At 44.5% G+C, this 25,763-nt stretch overlaps 1 protein-coding gene across 1 annotated transcript in view; it reads right to left on the bottom strand.

Moving 5' to 3' along the window:
- Nucleotides 1–7,847: 7,847 nt before the first annotated feature.
- Nucleotides 7,848–25,763, bottom strand: part of Pard3b (par-3 family cell polarity regulator beta) — a 948,430-nt gene continuing 930,514 nt past the window's right edge. The window contains exon 23 of the mRNA XM_060368467.1: nt 7,848–12,458. Within this exon, the coding sequence (XP_060224450.1) occupies nt 12,098–12,458 (361 nt within the window). The 3' untranslated portion in view covers nt 7,848–12,097. The remainder of the gene's footprint in view (nt 12,459–25,763) is intronic.

The raw sequence follows: 25,763 nt of genomic DNA, 5'->3' as shown, positions 1-25,763 counted from the left end.
TGGTTTGAGATATGTGTACAAGTAGGTACTCTGTGTCTCCTGAGTTAGCCTTTGGGGAGGCTCTCTTATTTACCATCATATGCCTATGCACACTTAGGCAAGTATTTGATAAAGAAGGATACATATAGATGTGAAGAGAGCAATGACTTAACTCAAGCCTGTGAACAACAGCAAAAAAACAAACAAACAAAAACCCACTGTGCTATGAATGCCCCGTGGCAACCAAACTCCCCCTTCTCTTGAACTACATCAAAGGAAGCCTCAAATAGTGATGGAGCCCTTAGTACCTTAACTCCTGTGATCCACTGTCCTCTTAACAGTGAGTTTTCCTGATGGGTTGCTTTATTTTTCTTTGTTTTGCTTTTGAATAAAGTTTTGAAATCTCTGCAAACCTTTGAATTCCTTGAAGTGACCAAGCATTAGAAATAGTGGACTGTGCCTGGACCACCTGTAACAAAGATGGAGCCTGCCCAAGTCAGAGGCCTGCTCACTAATGTGGAAGAAATTAGACATGGTAGCATCTGTCTGCGGCTTAGTTGATGGTAAGGCAGATTTCTTCAGCTGACCAGTGTGCAAAGCAGACTATATGGAGAGAAAACAGCTTTCTCCTGGAAATTGCATGCTATATGCAGTCTCAGTCAGATTCTTTGTGAAAACCAGGGCTGGGATGGTAGGTAACGGCAGAGTGTAGCTGATTGGCTAAAATGCTTCCCGGGTTCTTCTCTGGACCCTCAAGGGCACCATGATTGCCAGCACCCTACAAATACGTAGTAGGTAGCTGAGGCTGGCAAGGTGGTCAGTCACTGGCTGGGTCACCCAGCTTTTCGGTGCCAGAGCCTCTTCCTTGCAGCCTGTTCAGCAGTGTGTCCTGCGTGGCTCTCCCTCTGTTCCAGTGGGGAAGAGAGGAGGCCGCATGTGCTAGGTATCACAGCTCCATCTTGGCCTAAGCTGGCTCTGTTGATCTGCCCTGCTTTAAGGTATTCCTTAGAGTGACAAAGTGGAGGGGACTCTTGGGAAATCACTTGGTAGAAGCTAGGGGCACTAAGCCTGGTGTTGTCTGTAGGGAATGGCATCTACTCCCAGCCCCCCCTGCACAGGCCCAGATTGTGTGTTGGGGAAAGAGGTTAGATAATGGTACCAGTAAAGTTCCATGCTCATAGCCTGGTTTGCACACTTGATACCTTCGGATGAGTGTTCACGAACAGACATGTAAATGCCCTTTGATCTACCGTGCCCTTTATTGGGGGTGGGAGGTCCTCCAGCCTTTCACTTGGTTTTTCAAAACAGAGCTCAGAGAGCAAGTGCCTTTGAAAGCAGGCCCCAAAGCAGTGTGTCTGCCTCTCTCTTCAAAGCCTGAATGGGCAACAGAAAAAAAAAAATCCACCATGGAAGAGGTATAGCCTCAGGCCAAACACTGCCACACTGAGAAGGTCAAGATGGGGTCAGGAAACGGATATTGAAAGGCCACTTGGAAAGGGAGGCTGGGCCTGCTCATAGCCCTCCAAGTCCCCCAGCTCACACCTGGAAGGTCAAGGGAGGCGAGACTGTGGGCAGGCCCAAAGCAAAGTCACCCAGAATGCCGCTTATCAAAGGGACTTGGTGGGGTGGTGGAGCTCTTGGGAGCAGTAGGAGCTGAAGAGGCTTAATGCTGACTAAAAGCTGCTTTAATAAAGCAGAGGGCCGGGTTTGAGCAGCACTCTCCGTAAATCAAAGGGCGACGGCACAGCTCGCAGAGAAGATCAGCAAGGCTGTGCCTTCCGCATTGCTGCGATGGCACTTAAATCTCATCCATGAGTCTTTGAGCAAAAACACCTCCATGATTGCAGGGACAGAGGTGACTGCCCGCTGGAAAATATTCTAAGGAGTTGCATGTATTTCCCAGGTGATAAGAATGCCGAATGGGTCTGAGCTGAGAAACCTTGGAAAACAATTAGCTGTGGAAGCAAGATAACCTGTTGAAATTATGGCCCTGCACTTTATGGCTCTTAATAAATTTTCTGGCAGCCTCTTCCCAGCACAGGGTCTAGGTCTGCTTATACCTTTAATCACTGGAGGGATTAAGTCATCAAAGTTTCATCTACCTGTCTGACTTGAGAAGTACAACTGAACTTGCCTGGGTACCGTTCAAAACTGCTGTCTGTACAGATTATGATTTAATATATAGGGGGACTAGCATAAGGCTGACTGTTCCCGAAACCAAAATGTCAAAATCTGCATTTACAGGTTCAGAATCCTCCTTAACACTGCACACACTTTAAATGGTCATCGTCCCGGAAGATGTGAATAATTAAAGGGAAGGGCATTGAGGATTTCCCTTTAATCCTCATTGACCTGCCATCACTGAGGAATTCAGGGTGCAGGTCGAAGCTGGGTTTGAAAGCCATGAACCTATGCACTAGAATGCCTCATTCATTGACTCCTGGATCCTCAGTTTTCCCACCCGTAGGGTGGGTTTGTGTCCACCCAACGAACATGGAAACTAGCATCAGTTTTGCACACAGATGAGCTGGCTCTCTCTTCTTACGGCACACTGACTTCAGAGTTTTTCGAGGTCTATGTGTACGGTGCCTTTACAAAGCTGTTATTATTTAAGCATCCATTTGTGTGAGCGATTCCTTCAAGAGATTCAGTAGCTTGTTTTTTGTTGGATCTGAAATCCCAAAGACAAGTTGTTTTCCTTTACGGCTCTGATCTATAAATCATAAATCTGAAGATCCGATGTTAGGTTAAGAACTTCCTAAACTAGCATCCAATGGTTAGGAAAAACAAAACAAAACAAAACAAAACAAAACAAAACAAAACAAAACAAAACATTTAGGCTGGTCTCGGCTCAGATTAACTACAGACAGCTACTGGCTACTACCAACAATCTATAGACCGTCCTGCCTCCTACTCAAATATATTTAGGGGTCTCCTGGCTCCACCAAGAGCAGTGGTCCTCAACCTTCCTAATGCCGTGGCCCTTTAATACACTTCCTCATGTTAGTGACCCCAACCATAACATTATTTTCGTCGCTACTTGATAATTGTAATTTTCTGCTGTTATGGATCATAATATAAATATCTGATATGCGACCCAAAGGGGTTGCAACCCACAGGTTAAGACCTGCTTACCTAGACCCTTCCATTCTGCTCTTTATCTGGAAAGACAATGCCTTTCTTCATCTGCCCAGTTTCAGTTCTCCCTGTCCCTTTAAGGTGATTTCAGATGCGGAACTTGCTGATGGTCAAAGCTGGTTTTCTCTTACAGGCCTTCCGGTCAGGGTCAGTGTCACTCCTTCAAAAGCACTTCACATTCAGCCTCATCACAGTTCTTCATGAGCATGGCTTTCTCATCCCCGAGCCTGTAGGTTTGTACTCAAGGCTGTCCGTGGTGGGATCTGTTGGACTATCATTTTATTGTTGAATTTCTTGTTAAATTGAGTAGGCAGGAGAGCACGGAAATTAATCAAGATTGATAATTAAAGCTCCTTTAAAGATGCTGCAATTCATCATTATTAAGTAAGCTTGAGTATTTAGGTTTGTGGAGGGAGGATTGCTTTCAAGCGGCCCAAGGCCCAAAGGATGATTTTAGAATGGTGTGATGGCTAATCTTCATGTCAGCTTGGCTGGATTTGGAATCATTTAGGACATACCTCTCGGTGTATCTAGATGGGTATTTCCAGAAAGTTTTACCCGAGGAGGAAGACCCACTTTGAACTTCAGGAGAACATCATCTCATGGTTTGGAATAAAATGGGAAAAGGCAGGAAGACAGCGGAGTACCAGCATTCATTTCTTTTTGATCAGCTGCCCCATGGTCTGTCTTATCACCTCCTGTGCCATGCTGGCCTATGTCTCTTAAACTGTGAGGGGAAAAAAAGAAGGCTACAAGAATACCAAACTCAAATGATCAAAAGGAGCAAAGCAAAAATCCTTCTCTCTGTAAGTTGCTTATGTCACAGCAGCAAGAAAAGTTAACTAACACACAAGAGTCTTGAGATGGTGACAGCGGAAGCATCTTTACCTGTGACCACTGACCTCTGTGAGTCCAATGAGGGAAGCACACACATGAAATGTGCTGGCCCACGTGACAGAGCATCTTCTAATGAGATTTGGAGGAGTGCCCGCTCATGTTGCAAAAAAAGAGAGCCTAGTACAGTGCCTGCGACAGAGGAAGCTCTCATAAAGAGAAAGGACAGAGTGAATTCAGCCTTCCCTTTTCCCTTTGCCACCCCTGGTTACAAGACATTGACCTCTTGATGCCTCGGTTTCTTCCTATGTAAAATAAGTAAGAACCTGATATTCTTTGACTGGACGACAAGCCAGAATTACTGTGATCACGAAATATTCAGCACGGAATGTAAACAATAGTTAGTGAGGAAAAGCATGACCACTAAAAGGGAATTTAAATTTCGAGGATACAAAGTAAGGTATAGTTTCTATGGATGTGTTGGGACAGCCTTCATTAAATCTTTATTTTAGTACCAGTGTGTGCAGGACTCGACTGCTTTGGGGAAAGTCAGAGAGTTGTTCCAGTTCACCATCAATGGCTGTTGAAAGGAACAAGTAATGCAAGTGATTGCAAAGCGCTTCCTAAAATCCAGGAATTATACAATAATAATAGTAATCATGTGTGACTAAAAGTATTTCCATCTTAGCTGGTTGTAAGTAATACACTTTCTCTTTACTTAAGTCTCTCTTTACCCTCTAAATAATGCATTACCCCTTGCATTTACAATCTCCCGGCCTGCTCTTTCGTGTTTTAAATTAGGCTCCAGCATGCTCACGTGAGCTAATGCCCTTCACTTCAAGAATAATGCCAGGCAAACTTTAGCAACAGGACCTGGAGATTTACGGTCTGGGTGGAATGTCAGCAGCCCAGCAACTCAGGGAAAGAATCCTCACACCTAATTTCTTCATTCAAATGAATTCAACAAATAGTTCTTGAGCACAACGCCAGGGCCAGGCAGTGTGCTACAAAAAACGGTATACCTTAGATGGCCACACAGACTTGGAAACTAATCGCTGTAATACGGGCCATAAAAGTTTTATTGAGGATCTGCAGAAGGTATCTCAGTAACATACAGTGGTGGAATTACCAACTCCGTGCTGGGAGGAGGGGCATGGGCCACATCTTGGCCTGTTCAGCGGCAGATAATCGAGTTCCTTCTACCTTATTCAAGGAGAGGGGGGTTGCAGAATTGTTGGAGTGAGTTTTGTGTACTGCTTCTAGAAATAAGTTCACATTAACAAGCCTAGCTCCCTATGGGGTTGCTATTCTTGGGATGACCAGAGAGTCATAGGTGCCAGTACACAGGCAGGAGTCACATCCCCTCAGGCGGGATCTTTGCTATCCCAGTGAATAAGCACCGCACCAACTTGATGCCCCACGAAGCTGGGGTCTGAGTGCTCCTGCAGCAAAACCCAATGCTTCTGTGACTGTTGAAGCAGAAGCATGGCTAACTCTCATGTCTCTCTCTCATCCCTTGCCAATGCTGGGCCCCATGTAGAACCCAGGTTGTGAAGAAACCTGGCAAATGTGGTCTTCAGCATCAGGTTTTCTAGCTAGTAGGAATCTCTGTTTTCAGAGAGGAAGCCAGTCTCTGGTGAGGCAGCCAGTCTCTCGCCTGTAACTTCAAGGCTTTTAGAGAAAGAGCTGCCTGGTCTGGGACTTAAGGACCTAGGAAGGGTCTATTATGGGGCATTTAAGCAGGGACAGTTACGCTTTTATTGCCACGGTGCTGGCACAGTGTGTCCAGATTCAATTTAAGACATTGAAATCATGGTGGCACAGATGGAAAAGAGGAACGGTAGGGGATGAGGAAGAAAAGACAGGGTTGATTTTAAGCCCGGGACTTAAACATAAACTTGCCAGTGGCAGAGAGACACAGAGAGCTTTTACGATGGAAGTTTGCATGTGTACCCTGTGTGAGCAGGACCAGAGATCATGGGTTTTGGTGATTATTTTTGAAAACGTCTACTTACTTTGTGTGACATGCTCTCATACACTCATGTACACGCCATAGTACATTTGGGGAAGATAACATTGGAATTGTTTTTTTCTTTTCCACCGTGGGTCCAGGGATTGGATTCAGGTCATCAGCTTGCAACGCAAGCGCTCTTACCCACTGATTCTTCTTGTCAGCCCTTTCTTTTTGGTTATTGCTGCAGTGTGCAGATAAATGCTAGATAACTTATTCTCCAGAAGAGAAGGCATCCAAATGTGTCACTTATAGCCATTCCCCGTGGTTTGAATATTTCCAGCTTGGTCCATCTCAAGCTGCCAACATGTTATTCCTGAGAGTGGTGCTGGGAGGCGGGGGGGTGCACGCAACCGGCTCTTGCACAGAATCCAGAGAAGTTCATTTCCCTCGCAATGCTGGAGGGATAAGTGTTTTGCCCAAGGTTGCACAGTGAATTAGTGGCTAACATCTAATCAATGTTTTAAATCCATGTTTACCACTTTTCAATATTCTTTCTCAAAGATGTCACCACAGATAGCTAGGTAATCCCGCCAGTTCCCTGTTTCACAATGTCTCCCCACCCCTGCCAAGAGTAGAGAGTTAGGAGTGGGTGATGTAGCATGGAAGAGCTCTAGACAACCATTTAAATGGAGGCATGGAGGTATTCCAGGAAAATACATTCACAAAAGCAGGCGGCAGGCCTTGGAGAACAGAGGTGGGATGGGGAAAGTAAACTCAGGGATAAATGAGGTGCTAGAGATGGCTGTGGAGAGAAAGTGGTCAGGCTGAACTAGGCCACAGCGCCAGGAAGTGTGGGCACGTCTGAGAACTGTCGCAGAGTGTCTACAGAGTGCTTATGGGACATCGGTATGGGTGGAGTTTAGGTGGGAATCGAGGGCAACTTTGAGGTTTCTGCACTGGGACTGTACGATTGTCCACAACAGACCTGTGAGGGAACAGGTAGTTTTGGAGAAAGCTTGCGTATGTTGAGTTTAAAGGGCTTGTGGGTCATTATCGTCCAGGGGCGAACCAAACCAAACCAAACCAAACAAAAAACAAACAACAAAACAAACAAACAAACAAACCCCCAGGAATGTTCAGAATAATATGTGCATTCAAGCAGCTGGCTGAGAGAGAGCTGGGAGATAATGAAACCTTGGGTGAACTTGCTAGAAATAGGGAAAGGGTTAAAAATAAGCCAGGGACCTTGAGAGGGACAGTGATGTTGTTGGAGATAGGTGAAGTGAGTGATTCTACATCAGAGAGGTAATCAGCATGGAATGATGTTGTGCTTACCATGGTGGGAGGCTTTGATCTCCCTCCTTAAAAGAACTGCTTTCTCAGCCCCTCTAAGAACCAATGAGAGATGGTCCCAGCCAAAAAGAACTGCCTGACCCTAGGTCTTTTCTCTTCCTCAGGGTAGTCATGAGGTGCGAAAGCCAGCTCTCTTGTTCTCATTTGGGGAAGCTCTGAGGTCCACTGTCCTCCTGAGTCCCTGGTGGGCTTGGCTGGTGTTGGCACTGGTAGCACATTGCAGCTCAGCTTCTCTCTCTCCGATCTCGTCTGCACTGGCAGATGTCCCTTTGCCCTGCTGCTGTTCTTGGGTGTTGCTATGGAGCTACTCAACTATTAGAACAGGGGTTCTAAGCTGTGGGTTTTGACCCCTTGACAAGCCTCTCCAAAAATATTCACATACCAATTCATAACTGTAACAAAATTACTGTAATTTTGTTACAGTTATGAAGCAGCAACAAACTAATTTCATGGTTGTGGGTCACCACAGCATGAAGAACTGTGTTAAAGGGTTGAAGCTTGAGGAAGGTTGAGAAGCCGCTGTCTTAGATGTGGCTGCTGTAGGGTGAGCAGTCATCAGATCCCCCAAACAAATCAAGATGCCGATAGCTCACTGAATGAATAAAGCTTTATTTTAATGCAAATATAACATGAAAAATTTATATACTCATATATAATAACATCCAAAATGTCTTCGGTGATAGAAATGGGATCATCTTAAAAAGTTTGTAAAGAGTTCACTCCCCATCCCCCTATGCCAAAATATGATTTCACATAATTTATCTTTAGGGTGTATGAACAGATGACTTGGTTATCATAAAAAACAAAACAAAACAGGAAAGACTGGAGAAAGTGAGGGCATAAACAACAGGTTTTGTTTTATGTTCCAGTAGCAAATAGCATTGCGGATGGCACAGAACACTTTCTGAAGAGCAGATCAAGAAATGGGTGCAATGAGTCTTTGGGAATGGCTCACTATTGAGCTTAGTAGCCAAACCCAACTTTAAAGGCCAGGCTGTGGGTGATTTCATGACTGTTTAAGAACAGGAGGGAGAAATAGTTGCACGCAGAAGCCATGGTTGCACGTGAGAGCCTTGGCTTATTTTAGATCGCTAACTCCTTTTTATCGGAAAGGTGACTCTGTAGGGATATCTGTGTAAAGTCTCTTTTTCTGTCTCACTGTAGCCTCATTCCTAACCTAAGTTGGTATGAACTGAGAGAGCAGAGAAACACTATTATGGGCTTTTCTGAATGGAACTCCCTCCTGCCTAATTGCATAAAACTTGGACTTCCTGTTCAAGCAGACCTGGGAGACAGTGGGATGTCTACCCAATTTAACGCCAGTTTGAAAGCTGCTCACAGTGGATCTCAGTGTTTAATGCTGATGGGGATTTTTCAGACACACTTTCCTTTATCAGCCACTTTTCAGTTCCATCCACAGGCCTGGAATTCCATAACAATGCTCAAACACTAAACAGAAAACAAAGAAAAACAAATGCTGTTTATTTCCAGTGAGGGGAAAAGTAATTACTCTTGGTCTCTCTGTGGACCAGGGTACAGAGAAACCAGCTTTCTGAGCTTCCTGAAGTTTCAGGAGGATTTCCTTCACAAGGTATGTTAACTAAGAAAAAAACAATCAAGGCAATGGATCTTGTTTTAATTTTATTCTGTTGGTAGAAGAAATAAGGCCCCAATAAAGCCTCCAAGGCTCTGTTTCTCTATGATACTATTGAATACATCAGGCTTTTGCTCCATGTGGGCCTTGTGAGTTCAACAGAGATGTGCTGAAAAGTCTTAGAATAATGAGTTTCAGAATCATCTTTTTTTTTTTTTTCTGAGCTTTGTTTTCTGCAAAATCATTATTTAAGAAAACGTTCCTTTGTTTGTCCACTGATTTGACTCTGTAGGGAAACAGTCTTAAACCAAGAGAGGTGGTGTGATGGGCCAATGAGATGTGTTTCTCTCTCTTGTGGAAGAGTTACTTCTCTAGGGACTAAAGGTTTTCAGTGGTCTGCTCTCTCTCATCTTTGTATTCATACCAAAAAAAAAAAAAATGGAGAAAAGGCCCTAGAAGCTAGATGGTCTAGTAACAGGTTTGTAGCTCTTGTTAAACCTTTTTCTCTGTGAGCGTTCCCAGCAACAGAGATACCAAAGTGAGTTTCCCCAAGGCTGTAAATATACTGGTAGCTCTTCTTTCTCCTGGGGACCTGCTGATCATATAGCCTGGACTTCCAGATAGCCACCTGCTCTCCTGGAACACTAGAAAATGGTTCTGTAGCTATGGAGAGGTGACAGTTGCAGGGATATCACACAAGCATTTATAAAGCTCACTGCCTGAGCTTGTCCTTGGATTGATGCGGCCTCTGTCACAAATATAATGTTAGTTTTTTTAGGGCAGGATCAAATGCTGTGAGTGCTTTCCTTTGAGCAAGAAGAGAAAGCTGTTATCTATTTTTTTTTCTCTTTAATAAACCTTTGAGCCTCTGAGGGCCTCTCAGGATTAGCAACTATTGGATCGACTGTGTGTACAGCACAAAGCCAAGGTGGGGGACAGCTTTCTCAAGGCCTGTGTGTCGGGGTCCTGTGCACCCCAGGCGCCAGTGGTGGAGGTGGAAACATCCAGTCGTCATAAGTGCCTCTTCTCTACAGCACACCATTGCCACCTACCCCTGGCCGACCTGTGTGTGGTGTAGCCTCTCCGCAAGGGGAGACTTCTGCCTTGGATAAAGTCAATGCTTTACAGAAACTCCAAAGGGTAATTGTTGGTGTTTTTGTTTTTTTTTTTTTTTTTCAAGCAAGGGTCTTGTTAGTTCAGGCTGGTCTTAAGCTCACCCTGCAGTCCAGTCTAGCATCTGCCTTGCAGTCTGCCTGCTGGGATTCTAAGCATGTGGTACCATGCCTGGTTTAAGAGTTGATCTAATGTCCCCTCCCCCACCCCAAGTTGTATTTTCCTCATTTGTATCATTTTCTTTCAGGACCCCTTGGCTCAAAAGAAATGCCATTTTTCAGCATGGTCATCAGGGACCCTACAGCATGGCCATAATACCTTGTTGAGCAGAGCTTGGAGGTCCTCCACCCCACTGAACAAATTACATATGATTCGAGGTTGCTGGCTGAAGAGAGGTGGCAGAGGACAAAAAGCAATTTGGCAGTCTGTTTTTTCAGAAGGCCACAGCAATTGTGGTTTAGACAATGATCTCTCCTGAAGTCCAGCAGATGACACCACTTACGTCTAAAACCAGTAGTTGCATCATTCTTGGTTAACAAAACTATTTCAAATTAAAAAAGAAAAACAAACAAACAAATAAAATTGGGCCAGATGGCTACTCTATGTATTCTAGAATACTATCATTGGGTAAAAACCTGTTGGTAGGGGCTATTCTGCTCTCAGCCAAAATATGTCTATGTTGAATGTAAGACGTCTTGGGGAGGCCGTGTGAAGAAGGAATGTGGAGGGCTTAAAGTGTGTAGGAGTCACTGAGAAGTCCGGAATGCTGGGCTGTTGTGCCATTTCTGCGTTTGGGTGTGTTCCCACTTGGAGCACACTGGCAGCTTCAGATGCTCTTTGTACAGAAAAGCTCAAAGGAAGGAAGAGTGGCTTTCCAGCTTCTCAAGCCAGAACACTTTCTTTTTTCTCTCTGAAATCAGGTGGGGAGCTTGGCCTTGCCCTGACATTTGTTAATGAGACATAGCAGATGCAGAGTGATTTAATCTTGTACATTTTCTTTCTTTACTTCCTCTGACTCCTTCCTCATTGAACGTCCAGAAGGCCATTTTATTTTCCATTCTCCATAGAGTTTGAACACACACACACACATACACACACACACATACGCTTCTACCTACTTGTTGGTGACCCGTTTCCTCTCTGACCCAGCGGCAGACTGTTTGGCACTGACTCCAGAACTGACATCCCTATGACATTGCTTTCCATGTGGCCTGACCAGCAGACTCTCTTTTCTTTGCCCATCCCACTCACATGTATACTTTAGCCTCTAAGTGGAAGTCTAAAATAGAGGTCTCAGTTAAAATAATTATAGGCATCTGAGGAGGACTCTGAAAGGAGCGATCTTCAAGCAAGCATGCCAGGGTCTGGGAGAGAGGAAAGCAAGGACCACGGGACAGTCAACCTTCTTCACCCGCTCACTGTGGCTCCTGGAATGAATTCCTTCTGGAAGCTCTGACCAGCTTTGCGCTTCCTCCCAGGACACTTAATACTGCCTTCAAATTCTACTGACTTTAATATCAAAAAACAAGGAAGTATCAAACATTTGTATCAAACAAGTAGTAGCAGGAACCCAAGATAGACTATAAATAAGGAGATGCAGTCTTCCTTTGGGTCTAAAGTTTCCCAGAGGTCACTGGCTGTGTTCACTGCTGCTTTGTGGTCAGTGAAAATATTGTGCTTATGAAGATGTCCATGATTGCAGCCTCTCTACTCTGCCGCTCTCTAGGCCTTACAGCTCCAAGGATGGGCCTGAGACTGAGTCTCTGAATGGGTGACTAGGCCTGGCAGAGACCTCCAAGCCTGTACTACTGCCTTTGCTATGTGTGTAGTGTTGGGGTTGGGGGTTTTGTAGCCAGGGTTACTATAGTGTATCTCCACTGATAACTGACACTCTCACTGAATCAACCAATTCTTCGAGCCTTTCAAGTATCGGGAAGTATTGCTTTTAGGACCGTAGCCTTCTCCCTTTTTGGATCCACATCCCCATTTCCCTGTCCCTCGTGCCCGCTCTGATTAGCAGTTAAGCGCTGCAGCCTCGGGGAGCAAGAGCCACTCTGTACCACGGAACACCTTAACCTGGAGAAGGCCTTAGGGTCTAGCAAGGGCAAAGATGGCGTCGGCTATATGTTTAGCTATACTGCTGCGGTCATGGGGTTCTTCTGCCTGGGATCCTGGTTACGGTAGGGGAACCGGTCAGGGCTGTCCCCTCGGGGCCCTGCTCTGCCCATCTCCTGATAGGCTGGAACTCTCTGGTGCTGGGGTGGTGAAGGCGGAACGTCTTGTCTGAAGGGTCCTTTGTGCTGATGGGCTGGCGGGGGCGGGTAGTACTGCGGATAGCGTAGCTCTGTCACCCTCAGCTCTGGAGGCCTGGGGTAGTAGCCTCCTCTTGGGGGATGGACAAGGTGAGGTCCTGGGTAGTACGGAATCTCTCTTTCATTGTAGCGGCCCCTGGGCACTGCTGTCAGGCAGTCCGCCGGATCTGCTGAGCCTCCCCTAGAAAGGAAAGCAGAGATGTGTGTCAGGAGCCATGGAGCTGCTCTCAGCTGGAGTCCACACGCTTCTGCCCTTGATTGCAGTTGGCTGTGACCACATCCTAAGCCTGGACAAAGGTATATGAGCAGATGTGATGCACACCTTTAAGCAACGGGGGGAGGGGACCCTTTTCTTCTTTACCCTCTTAGACTTCAAGGTGAAAAACCAGTATATTGAGCCGAAGGCAGACAACCAGAATGCAAGCACTCAGGACCTTGACACCACAAGCTCCTGTGCCACCTAGGACTGCTTACGTCACCTTGCTACACGAGAAGAAACACATTCCTCCATTGCTTTCTACCCTTGTACCTTTGCTTTTATTACAGCCATCAATAGCTTCCTCTACAAAATGGTAAGTTTGGCTCTGTTAAGCCTGTGACTGTTAGAGGCCCAGTCTGTATGAGATGTGGTAGCACAAATACTCCAGGTCAGAGTCCTCATAAACTCATTTCACTCCTAGATGGCGGGAGTGCTCACGTGTGTGGCCTCGGCTAAGTCTGGGTGGCCGCTGTCACACCCCTGGATGGATTACTAGGCCTCCCCTCGACTGTTCCCGCAAAAACTCTCAGCTGGGAAATGACCCACCTGGAACTGTGATAAAAGTGATTGAGTCTACCACAAAATCAGTAGCAAAACCCAAGGTGCCCCGTGCAACGGGCAGGCACGTAGAAAGGTCCGGGGCAAGAACACACACTAACGGGAAACGAGTCTGTCTGGGACTTTCTACTGAAGACAAGCATCGTTTGATCTGCCCTCCATAACAGAAACAGTTCGTCGCTAGACAACGTGCAGATGATGGCATCTTGGCTAGCCTGGGGTGAGACACATGACTTCTCTTTGCAGCTCTTAAAATCCCATAAACCTTCTGTGCACATATTCACCAGTACCATTTACCATGTCACCAGATCCCTCCATTCTTTATTCCTCGGCTCCTTAAGATTTTTTTTTTTTTTTAAAGGAGAAGCAGCAACAATAATGATTACCGAAAAGCTCTCCAGTGTCAGAGCACAGACAGCTTGGGCACTTGAAAGAAATGACAGGGCTCTAAGAACACCGTGCCTGTGGTTAATCAGGCACTGTCAATGAGGGTCAGAATCACCCTGCAATCTGTGGAGTTGGAGGTTAAAACAGCCCTGTGCGTTCCCGAAATCAATGAAGATTTGACAAGCTCTGGGCTCGGGGAGCATGTGGAAAGCTGCCTGTGAGTGCAGCCATAAGGATGAATGATACGCTTCCTCCATCTACATTTATCTGTGTGTGTGTGCTCGCGATTTTGCTATGTATAATAATGAGCGATAGATCCATGAATTTTGGGGTAATTTAGTTAGTGATAGTTTTCAGATAAAAAATTAAATTGTTTGCGTACAAGTTATTTATAGCATCAGCTGTTATTATTCAGTTTGGGCCGCCTCGCTCTTATGCTAAATTGCCCATGACAAATAGAGCAGGCACACATCGCCAGTCATCTGTTGCTGTGGCCCTGCAAAATAAAGGACCCAGGTTTCACCATCCCTTTCCTTTGACAATTTCATTTTTTATTTAGAAAATTTTCTAGCTCTCATTGTGTCTTTTATTAAAAAAAAAATTAAAGACCTCTCCTCTTAACCATTATGCTCATTTCTGTTTCCTTTGGCTCAAGCTGGAGATTACAGAAACGTTAAAAAAAAATTCTTTAACCTGTGTTACCTTTCAAAAGCTACCAGAGCTATTTCTCTGCATGAAGTGAAACATGTGGTTTCTCTGCACTCATTTTAAGTCCTTAGGATAAATCACTGACATTTGCAACACACAAACATTATCTGCCTTAAAATGAACATACAAGCACACTCCCTCTGGACTTTCTTAGCAGGAACGTTTCCTGTTTAAAATGGAAAGAGAGAAAGGAGAAATTCCAGGCCTTGGCCTTTTTTTAGGGTCCTGGTCTCTCTCGAAAGACTTCTCTCTTTTAAAACAGAGCGTTATAAAAGACAGAAGGCCTTGTTTTTTTTTTTTTTCTCCTTTCTTTAAGTTGTGGAGAGACGATCCAGAACAAGTGGTGACGGGATAGAAGCCACCCTGAGCAACTTGCCATCCTGGGATTCCTCAGTGTGCTTGTGGGGCCAGGGAGGAGGTTATCTCCTCTCCCACGCCTCACCCTGTGACTCTCTGGCACTCACTGCAAGGAGTAGGGAGAGATGGAGGGTTCCAAGGGCAGAGAGGGTGACCCCAAGATAGCACCATGGTCCCAGAGGGCTTCTCTGTGGGAGGATTATATGTTGGGGGGTTTGCTTACATGTGGAAGACACCAAGTGAGGGGCTGCTATTTGTCAGGCGGCAGTGGCATGGAGATTGTCTTTTTCTGTAGAACTCATCATAACAGTTACTGTTTGTAATTTTTCAGGGAGAAGAAAAACAATGAGTTGCCTGTACAAACACTATTGAAAGTTCAAAGACTGCCAGGAGCATTTTCCTCCCAGGGCTGCTGTTTATAACATTTTCCCCTTAAAGCCTATCATTTCGTACAGACTTTCACCAGAACAACTTCTAAACTATTGTGAATATTATCACACGTAAACACTCATGTAAACATTTAAAAGAACCATTTGTGGGGACTGGAGAGATGGCTCAGTAGTCAAGGATCATCTTGCAGAGGATCAGAGTTCTATTCCCACAACTCACATGGGGTGGCTAACATCCTCTTGTAACCCTGGCTCCATAGAGTCTATGTACACTCATGTACACACACGCACACACACACACACACACACACACACACACACACTTTTAAAAGGTAACTTTTTTAAAGTAGAATAAAAAAGCCTAGTATATGAGCTACTTTTTTCACTGCATAGACAAGATGTGGGGTAGAAGCAGCTTTGGAGGGGGAAGTTCGTTTTGGCTCACGTTTTCAAAAGGAACAGTCATCCTGATGGAGAAGGCATGTAAAACAACCTCATGAACTGGTTTGGCCAAGCTACTCACATGGATGTAGGGATCAGGAAGCGATGAGTTCTGGTGGGAAGCGGAAGTGGACTTCACTTTCTAAGGCCTGCTCCAAAACAACCCATTTATATAGGTCACTTGGACCAACTTTGCCAAACGGTGCCATCAGCTAGGGACCAAATATTCAAACCCAATGAACCTATTGGGTTTGAATAGGGAGAGGAAAAAAGGGAGGGGAAAACTCCCTTTAAATTTCTGTTTCCCCTCTGAGTAGGCTCATTTCTGGAAGGCAGAGGATTTAGGTTTTGCTTGGAAACTTGAAGGTATGGTTTCAGGTATGTTATAAATTATATAGATGCATACAACTGTACAAATGATAAACATTAATTATTTTGCCCAAACATGACAAAATCATAGGTGCAAACCATAAAACCTCCCCTTTAGGCACAGAACTGAATAAGGGAGAAAGAGAAAGCTAACATATTTTTGTTTTGTAATTTTTGTAATTGTAATCTTTGTGTGTGTGTGTGAGAGAGACACACACACACAGAGACAGACAGAGAGAAAGAAAGAATGAGAGAGAGAGAGATTTAGTTGTTGAAGAGAGCAGAAACTCTGTCTCTCCTGGAGTAAGGTTTATCAGAGGGACTAACACTACTTGCTCTTAGCCATTCCTGAGAAGTCCAGGGCAGCTTCCTCAGGAGACTCTGATGAAAACAAGGACCCAAAGTGCAGGTGTGTCAGAACCTCAGGACTCCTCATTTTTCATGTGAACCCACAAGTCTTATTTTTATGTATTATTAACTTTTGTAAAATAAAGAAAAGTATCCCCAATTAAAAAAAAAGTTACATGGAAAACATCTTTACTGTGGGAAAGAGAAACATGACTGTCTTTGTTTTTTTTTGTAACTTTGAGTGAACTTCTGAGAAAATTCCCTTTAAAATTATGTTTTCTTTTTTGAGTAGGCTCATTTCTGGAAGCCAGAGATTTAGGTTTTGCTTGGCAACTCATAAGAATGTTTTCAGGTATGTTTTAAATCATATAGATGCATGTGACAGTGCAAATAATGAACGTTAATAATTTTGCCCAAACATGACAAAGTTGTGGTTACTTACATGTAAAGTAACAAATGGAGTGCTTCCTTTCCAAGAGGACTTTCTCTTTGTGACATCTTACTGTGCCACTAGTTTTCATTTAGCAAAAGGGATCTGGAAATGAGAGCCTGTGCTGGTCAGCTAGTCCCTGGTTACCAGCCATCATCATATATGGAAAAATGGAGGATATGAGATATGTTCCTTTTTGGTTAAGTAATAATGTTTGGGAAAAGGGGATGATAATGGAACTATAGAATCCCTAAAATACTTTTTTTTTAAACCAAGAAGTAAGTTGCTATTCTCACTGTAGTAGAGAAAGGTACAAGTGTCTGTCCCCCTACCTTTGTACCATCCTTGCAGAGAAAATCTCCATCCTCAGTGTTGGCCCCAGTGAGTCATTCTTAACTGCTTTTGTCTTTCACTTGGCCTTGTGGTACTTATGCCCTGCACTGGAGTGTGGGCATATGGGAAGCTGCTACTGGCTCTTCACGCAATCTCTCTTGGAGCTCAAGAGAGGGCTTTGTGTCTCATAGGTGCTCCGCAAATGTATGCTGAGTTTTTTTTCTAGGGAGAATGCATCAATGTACAGAGTAACCAGAGAGCGTTTGATGTGGCAAGGGGCTGGAGAAGAGCAGAGAAATAAGAGGAAAGAACAGATTCAGTGGGAGCCAGAGATTGGTGATGGTTGAAGTCAGACCGATTTCTAATTTTTTCCAGAGGGAAGAAGTAGGAGAGAATGAGTTATGTGTTGGGTTGAGTCCAACATAGGAAGACTGTACACTTTATTAGAGTTTTCCAGGCAAAACAGGGTGGATGCATACATGAACTCACAGTGACTGTAACAACATGCACAAGACCTGTGCAAGCTCCAGCCAGTCAAAGTCTCAGAACAGAGAACGCAAGGTGGGCATGAATCCTACCACCACCTGAGTCCATTGGTATTTTATAGCTGCTGGGACAGAGTCAGCTTTCTTTAGTGATGGGACCTTTAGGAGGGTCAGGGCAGAACCATCCCTAAGAGTAGTTGGGGCAATACAAACAAACAGTGGAAAAAGGAGAAGAAGGAGAGAAGGAGGAGGAGAAAGTTCAAAGCTGTGCAGGAAGGGGTGGGAATATGGAGAAGATTAGTGAGTGGAGTTGGTGGGGTGGATATATTCAAAATACATGATCTGAAAGCATCAAAGAATTAATTAAAATATTGTTTAAAATGAAGAACTCTAAACTGGGTTTCCTAGGCATAGGGTTATCTATATTTATTTAAGAAATGTTTTCACAGAAGTCTGGCAAGGACATTTTCTCTTTCTGTCACAAACACAGCAATGTAGGAACCTCTTGATTCACATCTAGGAATGCAGTTCTGTACAAGGCTCTGATAAAAGGTTGGAGGGGACTCCTGGACTCATGTGCAATCAGCACAGTTTCAAGGTTGATTAACGAACAGGAGCCAGAGGTGGAAGTGATGTCCGTTGTCCCTCAGCCCCAGCACTAGCCCAGTCTTCTCCACAAAAACACACGTGATGGATGACTTTCATATAAAACTGCACATGCCCAGGAGAGGCAAAAAGTAGGATTATGCAAACCTGTCTACCACCTGCCTTAACTCAATGCCCTTTCCGCCCAGTGAAGCGAGGACAAAGGGGTTGGTGTGAGTAGGACCGGCTGTGCTGAGGGGAAGACCTGAGGAATGCCTGTAACCTTGGGTTCTCCTGATAGAACTGACTGGGCTGGCCGATCGTGATGCACACGTCTCGTCTGGGGCTAAAGGACCATGGCTATATCTCCTCATTGGATGAAGAAAGCTCACTGAAGCTGAATAGCCACAGTTGGGGTTGGGAGGAGAGTATCTGAGAGGTAAGCCAGAGTGAAGGGTGTTTTCAGAGGTGAGTTCAAAGGGAAAGAAATAAGGTTTGCAGTAGAAAGTGCGGAACTGCAAGGAATGTATAAGCAAAGACAATGCCTGCCTTAGACAAGTGTATTGAATTTTTATTTTATTTTATTTTTTTCAGTTTTGGATAAACTTCCGAAGTGCAAATTCTTGTCCCTCTTAATTTGTATAAGATACTGTGTACTTTAGCAGCCTAAACAAAGACAATTAAAAAGCAAAACAAAACAAAAGCAAACAAAACCAAACCTCCTTGGCTTCCTTTTTTTTTTTTTTTCTTTTTTATTGGTAATAATTGATTGTGACCAAATTTGGAGTTAGAATGGAGTCAATACATATAGGTTCAAACCTCCCGGTGCAGTGTTACAAAACAGGCTTGCCTCCATTGGCAGGATGTGGGTAAGCTATGCTCCTTCTCAAACGTGCTACACAGAGGGGACCCCTGACCTAATATTTGTAAAGTATAGCAAAGCTTTTTTAAAAAGAAAAAAAAAGCCATGCAAACTAATATGCTCTTAAGCTGCCCATGTTATGTGGAGAGAGATGCTTTTAGTCTGTGTTTGGAATTCCTTCAGGGTCAGGTTTCCAGTTACCAGGCCTTCATCCGTGGTCCAGGCACGAATGTGGTTAGCCTGGATTAACAGAGCCCTCTGCAAAGTATATTACATAGCTTTGATTTCAGCAGATTTTACAGAGCCATAAAATATAATGACCATTTGATGACCTATGATATAGAAATGATTATGGAAAAAAAATCCCACTTTCATCACTCACATTTCCCATTGCATTATGAAGAAGGGCTCTTGCTGTTCTTTGCAGGAGACTGGAAAAAAAAGCAGTGAGTGTCGCTGCAGACACTGCTGGCCCTTCCTAACACCAGGGGAATATGTCCAGAGAAAATGAAAGGAGCTGGCAATGACCAAGTGTTCAGAAGGCAAATACCATTTGATCACCCCCATTTGCTTTTTCTGTTAGTGTCTTTCATCAACCGCCACAAATAGAATTCATTTACTAACAAATGACATGCACAGAGAGTCTCAGCTTCTAGATCTATCTGGCAGACAGACACAGAAAGTGGTACTTCATCCTGTCAGACGTGGGGAGTTCTCCTAAGAGTGGTCCTGCTAAAACAACCTCTTTTGTGAGGGGGTGAGAGTGTTTTAAAGCATCCTGTCAGGGACAATTAGGAAGGACAAGTGTGAGAACACAGGTGGAGACAGAATTTTTGTGGAATCCAGGATTGTCCTGAATGGGTTGCAAACCCGTTGGACTCCATTTCAGAGACGAGTAACATATTCTCCTGAGCCAGAGAGGACGAGAATGGGGACCAAAGAAAGAAATCAAAACTTCATCAACCAGGCCACTAAGTTGCTTTTCTCCTCTTCTCTTCTATCAGGAGTTCTGGAATCTCAACATCTAAACACTGAGGATTTTATCTGATTGTCATGCAAGAGGGGATGGTTCCGTTTCAAGGGCAGACTTCAGGAGCTGACAGGTTGGGGCCTGCAAGGTCCTGAATTCTAAAAGCTGCTCCCTCTGCCCCTCAGGGGAGCACTAGAGGACTTCCGCCCAAGGTTACTGTAGACAGGATATTCCTGAGTTAAAACACAGCATTCACAAAAGCCTCCTTTCCCTGCTCTAGTTTAGACCGTATCTACACTCAGAGCAATGTATATGTACACACAGTTCTTGGAGAAGATATTCACATATTGCCGACACATCTACCTTCTCATCCCTTTAACTGCTTCCTAAATTAATACAGGTTAAATGAGTCATGTATCAATCACTGTTTCTTTTCACCTCCTCCCATCAGTTTCCACAGCCTGAGGATTTTGATGTAAATCACCTACAATCATTACAAACCTTGAGTCAAAGCTTTCCAGTGATGCACGTGTGTGTGTGTGTGTGTGTGTGTGTGTGTGTGTGTGTGTGCGTGTGCATGAGGTGGGGGAGGAAGAGCTTTCACTTCATGGTTCTACTAAGGCACTGGAAGATGCGGGCACCCAAACTATCTTACTCTGAAATCCAGAAGCAGAAATGTTAAGTGCTGGGCCCAGCACCACTGTGCTCCACAGGCTCTGTAACCAGCTCTGCTGGCGGTTTAGAATTGCAAAGATTCAAAGCAAGCTGAGCAGAATAGTTCCTTTGCGAGTGCCCAAGGCAAACCAAACCCCATCTTAAGCATTTTTTCCAAGTTAACCTCCTTATTCCTCATAATAATGTGATAGTGTAGACACCATTATTATCCATGGCTTGAGACCAGGAAAGGCAGACAAAGATGTTAAGTGACTTGATTGAAAGCCCATGAGCAGTGGAAAGGCCCATGCCCCCCCCCCCGGGCAGACAGAACCAGGGGCCTCCTGCTTGACTGCCAATCCTGCCCCCACTTGCTTCAAGGCAGCTTACGATGTTCTGATGCTAGGTGAAAAAAAATGTTATACTTAGAAACACATTTTAGAAATGAATCTAATGGAGGACAAAAAAGGCAAAAGACAGTTTTCTAATAAGTGTTTTGGCTTTGGGAAACTCACGAAGCTAGACATTCTGGAGGTGCTGGTGGGCTGCCAAAGAAACACCCAGAATCCCAAGTGTGGAGTCTCATTCAGATACAGCAGGAAGGCAGGTTTTCCTGATCCCTTTTAGGAAAACCAGAACAGATATTTGTGTGGTTCTGTCTACAAGGCCCTGTGTTCAAGGTCCAATATAAGGAATATAGTGTCAATTCCCAAGGCTGTATTTACTGAACAAACACCTTCTTTCACCCAAACCCCTGCAGACGTGATGGGCCCATGAACCACCCTTTCTTCCACTGTCCCTGCGGGTTCTGACGCAGGTTAGAATAGGGTACCATGGCTGAAGGCACTCTACTGTAGGTTATGAGGTTCCTAAGACACGCAATGGCCGTTCTAGAGAATGACATGACAACATAGGGGGCCACGAGAAATGCATGGTGCCCTCCCATGCTCACTCCAGCCCGGCTTGCTGCTATGTTTTTTTTTTTTTTTTTTTTTTTTTTTTAGGTTCAGCTCTCCTTTCAACTGACCATTACGACAGCACTAGTAAACCTACCAAGTTGTAGTCAGTTTCAGAAAGTGCGGTTCACTAGCCCCTGTGCTGTGAAACGTGTTCAAAGAGTCTGAAGGACGGCTGGATAGCTGTCACCAGCTCGGAAGCAATTCTGAGCACACTGAAGTAACTCTCAAGTGGGAACACCGTATGACTTCTAAGGCGGGGGACTGACCTTTTCGGGGGACTGCATGAATATTTACAGGGCTTGGATGTGATGTTCTCAGACTTTTAAGTCTTCTTGTTAATTTTTGTGTGTGCTTCAATGTGTAAAATGCCCCCAGCCCCTCCTGTTTTTATATCTAGTGATGTAAATTAATTAGATTAAGTAAGGTTTAAGACCATTTTGCAAATTTCTAGGCTCACGTTCTGTTCTAGGAAACGGACATTCTAGTAGTTTAATAGGAACAAGGGAGCTGAAAGATTGGTGGACCAGAGACCTATGGGAAATGTGGTGTCAGCTGACGCCTGGAAGCAAGAGTTTGCTCTTAGCACCTTGGCACTGCCTCCATCTCCTTTTACTTGTGGGCTTCTCCAGAAAGCAGCACCCAGTCTCTCTCTCTCTCTCAATTGTAACCTGAGCTTCTTGGTGTCACCCTTAATACAGGGGCAGGGATCTGAGGGCAGGACAGTGTGGATTAAGTGTCACCTGGGAGAAATTTGGGTTGTGAGACTTATTCTTCCACCAACGTGGCGAGGCAAAATTTAGGATTACTAATTGAACAGTTGCCCTCATGGACAATACCAAGCAGAAGTGTGCTAGTGTTCCTGTGCTAATTTTGATGTAGAGCCTCCGCATCTCACAATGTTTTTCACCGTGACACAGAGCAGTGGTTCTCAGCCTTCCTAACACTACGACCCTTTCATACAGTTCCTCATGTTGTGGTGGCTCCCAGCCGTAAAATACTTTGTTGCTACTTCGTAACGGTAATTCTGCCACTGTTAGTAATCATAATTTAAATATTTGATATGCAGGATATTTGACACAGGATCCCTGTGAAAGAATTATTTAACCCCCAAAGGGGTCATAGCTCAGAGGTTGAGAACCACAGACGTAGAGGGCAATTCTCAGCCTTCATCTCCTATCTGTACCGAGCAGGTTCTGAGGTGTATGGCCGGGTTCTGTAGGCACATCAGTCACTGAGTTATATGTCCCACTCAGGGCCCTGGCCCAGAACCCACCTCGTCACTTAGTGCAGTGCTCCGGGAAAGAGCATTTTGGGAATTATTAATTTCAGTAAATAACCAAGGTGGTTAAGGGTAGGTACTGGGGACTTGTGGTAGAGTCTGCATCCTGCTGAGGCCTCTAAATCCCCTGGTTGATCTCTGCACGGCTGGTAAGAGTGGCTATTAATGTCATCACTAACATTTAACTTCCATTAAAACGGGAGGTATGGTTCTTCTGTTTGTAGTATTGCCCACGAGCCTAGCTTCTTCAGGTCCCATCCTTGCTCTGACGCTAGAAAAATGGAGCAGCTAGCAAATCAAGGCTTTGTATCATCACCCAGTCTGATAGGACAGACTATGAAATTACCCTACGTTCATCATTTTTTTCTCCTCCTCCTCCTTTCCCATTTCCAGTGTTCTTGCACAGCTATTTACTGTCCTAAGACTTCTGCCACCCCATCTCCAGTCCCTATGGCAAGACAGATACGTAGATCCAGAGTTGCTGGTGAGTACGTTTCGGAAAGAGATAGCAAGACAAGCTTTTACAATGAAGGAGCTCCTTCAGATGTTATTCTTTCCCACATCTGGTCCCCAAGGCCCTGGTTTATTGATTTATTCCTTGAACAATTCAAAGAAAAGTGAAAACTTACCCTGTCTCCTATCTCTTTGAATGCTGCTTTGCTCTTGGCCGTGACTGGCGTGGGTGTGTGTACCAGCATGAGGCGAGTCCTCCCTTTTCATACTACATGTCTTCTGTCTGAGCAGTGGGAGCCTCAACTCTTAAAGTCAGCCATGAAATGGTGGCTTGAATAATTTAAATGAAAACTTATCACAGGGAACCAAATATTTACAAGGACGAGTTCTCTAACTTAAAGGAATTAATTAAAGGCGAATGCTGAAGTGATTTAAAACTAAAGAGCCACCGCCAAATAAAATGTTATTTCCCATGTGCCCATGCCAGTTCATTTTGCTCTAGAGAGATGGTACCCTTATTCTTCAAACTTCCAAACCTATCGACCCATGAGGGAACTGGGTCTCTTTGGGCCTGTGGTGTGGGCCAGTATTCTCAGTCTGTCTGAGGGACTTCAAGATGTATCCATCAGTGACCGGGGAAGCAGGAGAGGCAGAGACTGCGAGAACAGCAGTTGTCAACCTTGTGGGTTGCAACCCTTTGGGGTCGAACGACCCTTTCTCAGGGGTCACCTAAGAACACCAGAAAAAAATAGATATTTACATTATAATTCATTATAGTAGCAAAATTACAGTTATGAAGTAGGAACAAAGGAATTTTCTGGTTGGGGGTCACCACAACGTGAGACACTGCATTAAAGGGTCGCAGCATTAGGCAGGCTGAGAACCGCTGGCACAGAGTATGATCCAGAGGACTCAGCTGTTTCGTGCCTCACAGTCCCTACATATGCAGTGGGGAATCTTGACAAGTTCTTTCTTTCCTTCCCACAGTGATGGGAATGGACCCAGACAGAGCAAACAGAGAGGTGCTCCGTCCCGGTTGAATTTAAGTCTATAGTCCATTCTGAATAAAATTCCATTCATGACTTAGAGTCAAACGTTACTGAGCAAGGACTTTGCTTAAAATGCAGACAAGTTTCATCCTCATAGCCGAGGGGCACAGGCTCTTTGTGAGTCCCCACACCGTGTAGAAAGCCTGGAACCGACACTGCAACCTGCAGGTCTATTTTATATCAGCATACATGTGTGTACTGAAGACAGTGCTACATGGTGCTTGCTTTATTTTATTTTTTTCTGGCTGGCTGCTAATATTTGAAATTCAAGTGATTTCACATAAGAAATAAGGCGTTTCGTGAAAAAAAAATCAGCTTTTCCCACTTTTCCTGAAATTCAAGATTTGCCATCCTGTGAGCCACCACCAGCTGTATCTCCTCTCTCTCTCTCTCTCTCTCTCTCTCTCTCTCTCTCTCCTCCTGAGGTCCTTGTCTTTCTCAGACCCTCTTTCTTCTGGCTTTCCTCGGTATTTCCCACAAGCCTCTAGTGCCTGTAGGTACAGGGTCTCTGCTTCGTGTGATGACACCTCACTTTTTAGATTCACACACTATCAAATGCAGTTTGCGTTTTCTGCTTGGAGGGGTATGCTACCCACGTCTTCTCATTTAAAGAGCGAGGCTTCTGGGTGGGGGGAATGTTTGCAGTTTCGACCACTTTACCCAGTCCATTTGAAAATCACCAAAACTATAACTCCCATCCAGTCTTCAGATAATGACTCCAAAGACTGGCTCATATTCGGGGGAGTTTCAGACAAGACATTTTCTTTTCTCAGGCCATATCATCAGCTCTGTAGAGTGAAGGCGATAGAACAGGCAGCCTCTGTTAAGTTGTGGGAGGTTGGCATCTCATGACCCACACAGAAACCACACAGGACCGAGCGCAAGATGACCTCAGCTCATGTTGCTGCCTTTCAACCCAACTCAACCCTGACTAGACCTCTTCACTTATCTGTGCCTCCGTCTCACAATCTGTAAAGTAATATGTGCTTTTCTTCTCAGAAGAATAAATGAAATGATATAGATAAAAGCATATTGGAGGAAAGTTGGGAATAAAATGAAATTGAGATCTTATGCTACACTTGTGTAATAATTGTGAAGAGAACCCTGCCTTGCCTAATGGGATACTAGGTCAGAATTTGCAGTCCCAATACAGAGGCCTCAGTTGACGATCTCTACGGACAACTCAGGAATACTGTAGACTTTTTCTTTTTTTTATCTTCATTCTCAGCAGGGTAATAGCAGACCTCTGCTAAAGGGCAGAGTGTCCCACTTCTACGATGGTTTGGGCTCTAATTTACCTCCTTGTTCCATGGTTTTTATGAGGAATGGATGTAGGTAACTGTTATCAGGTTGTTAAGCAATTTGATGAGGTGTGAAGTGGCCCTTTAATTGTTTTATTTACAACATACAGTTCACTAACATCTCACTGGGGAATTCACTGTTTAGTTGATTAATATAAGACTAGTTTAGTGAAGTACAACTTGGCAAAGCCAGAAGCTAAAAAATATCCACCCAAATTTTAGCAGTCTCAAAGCCATTTGTTAATTTAGTCAGTGGAGGTTAATACACACACACACACACACACACACACACACACACACACACACACAC

Source organism: Meriones unguiculatus, chromosome 15 (assembly GCF_030254825.1).
Source record: "Meriones unguiculatus strain TT.TT164.6M chromosome 15, Bangor_MerUng_6.1, whole genome shotgun sequence".
NCBI classification, from domain to species: Eukaryota; Metazoa; Chordata; class Mammalia; order Rodentia; family Muridae; genus Meriones; species Meriones unguiculatus.
This window is presented reverse-complemented; position numbering and strand designations above follow the sequence as displayed.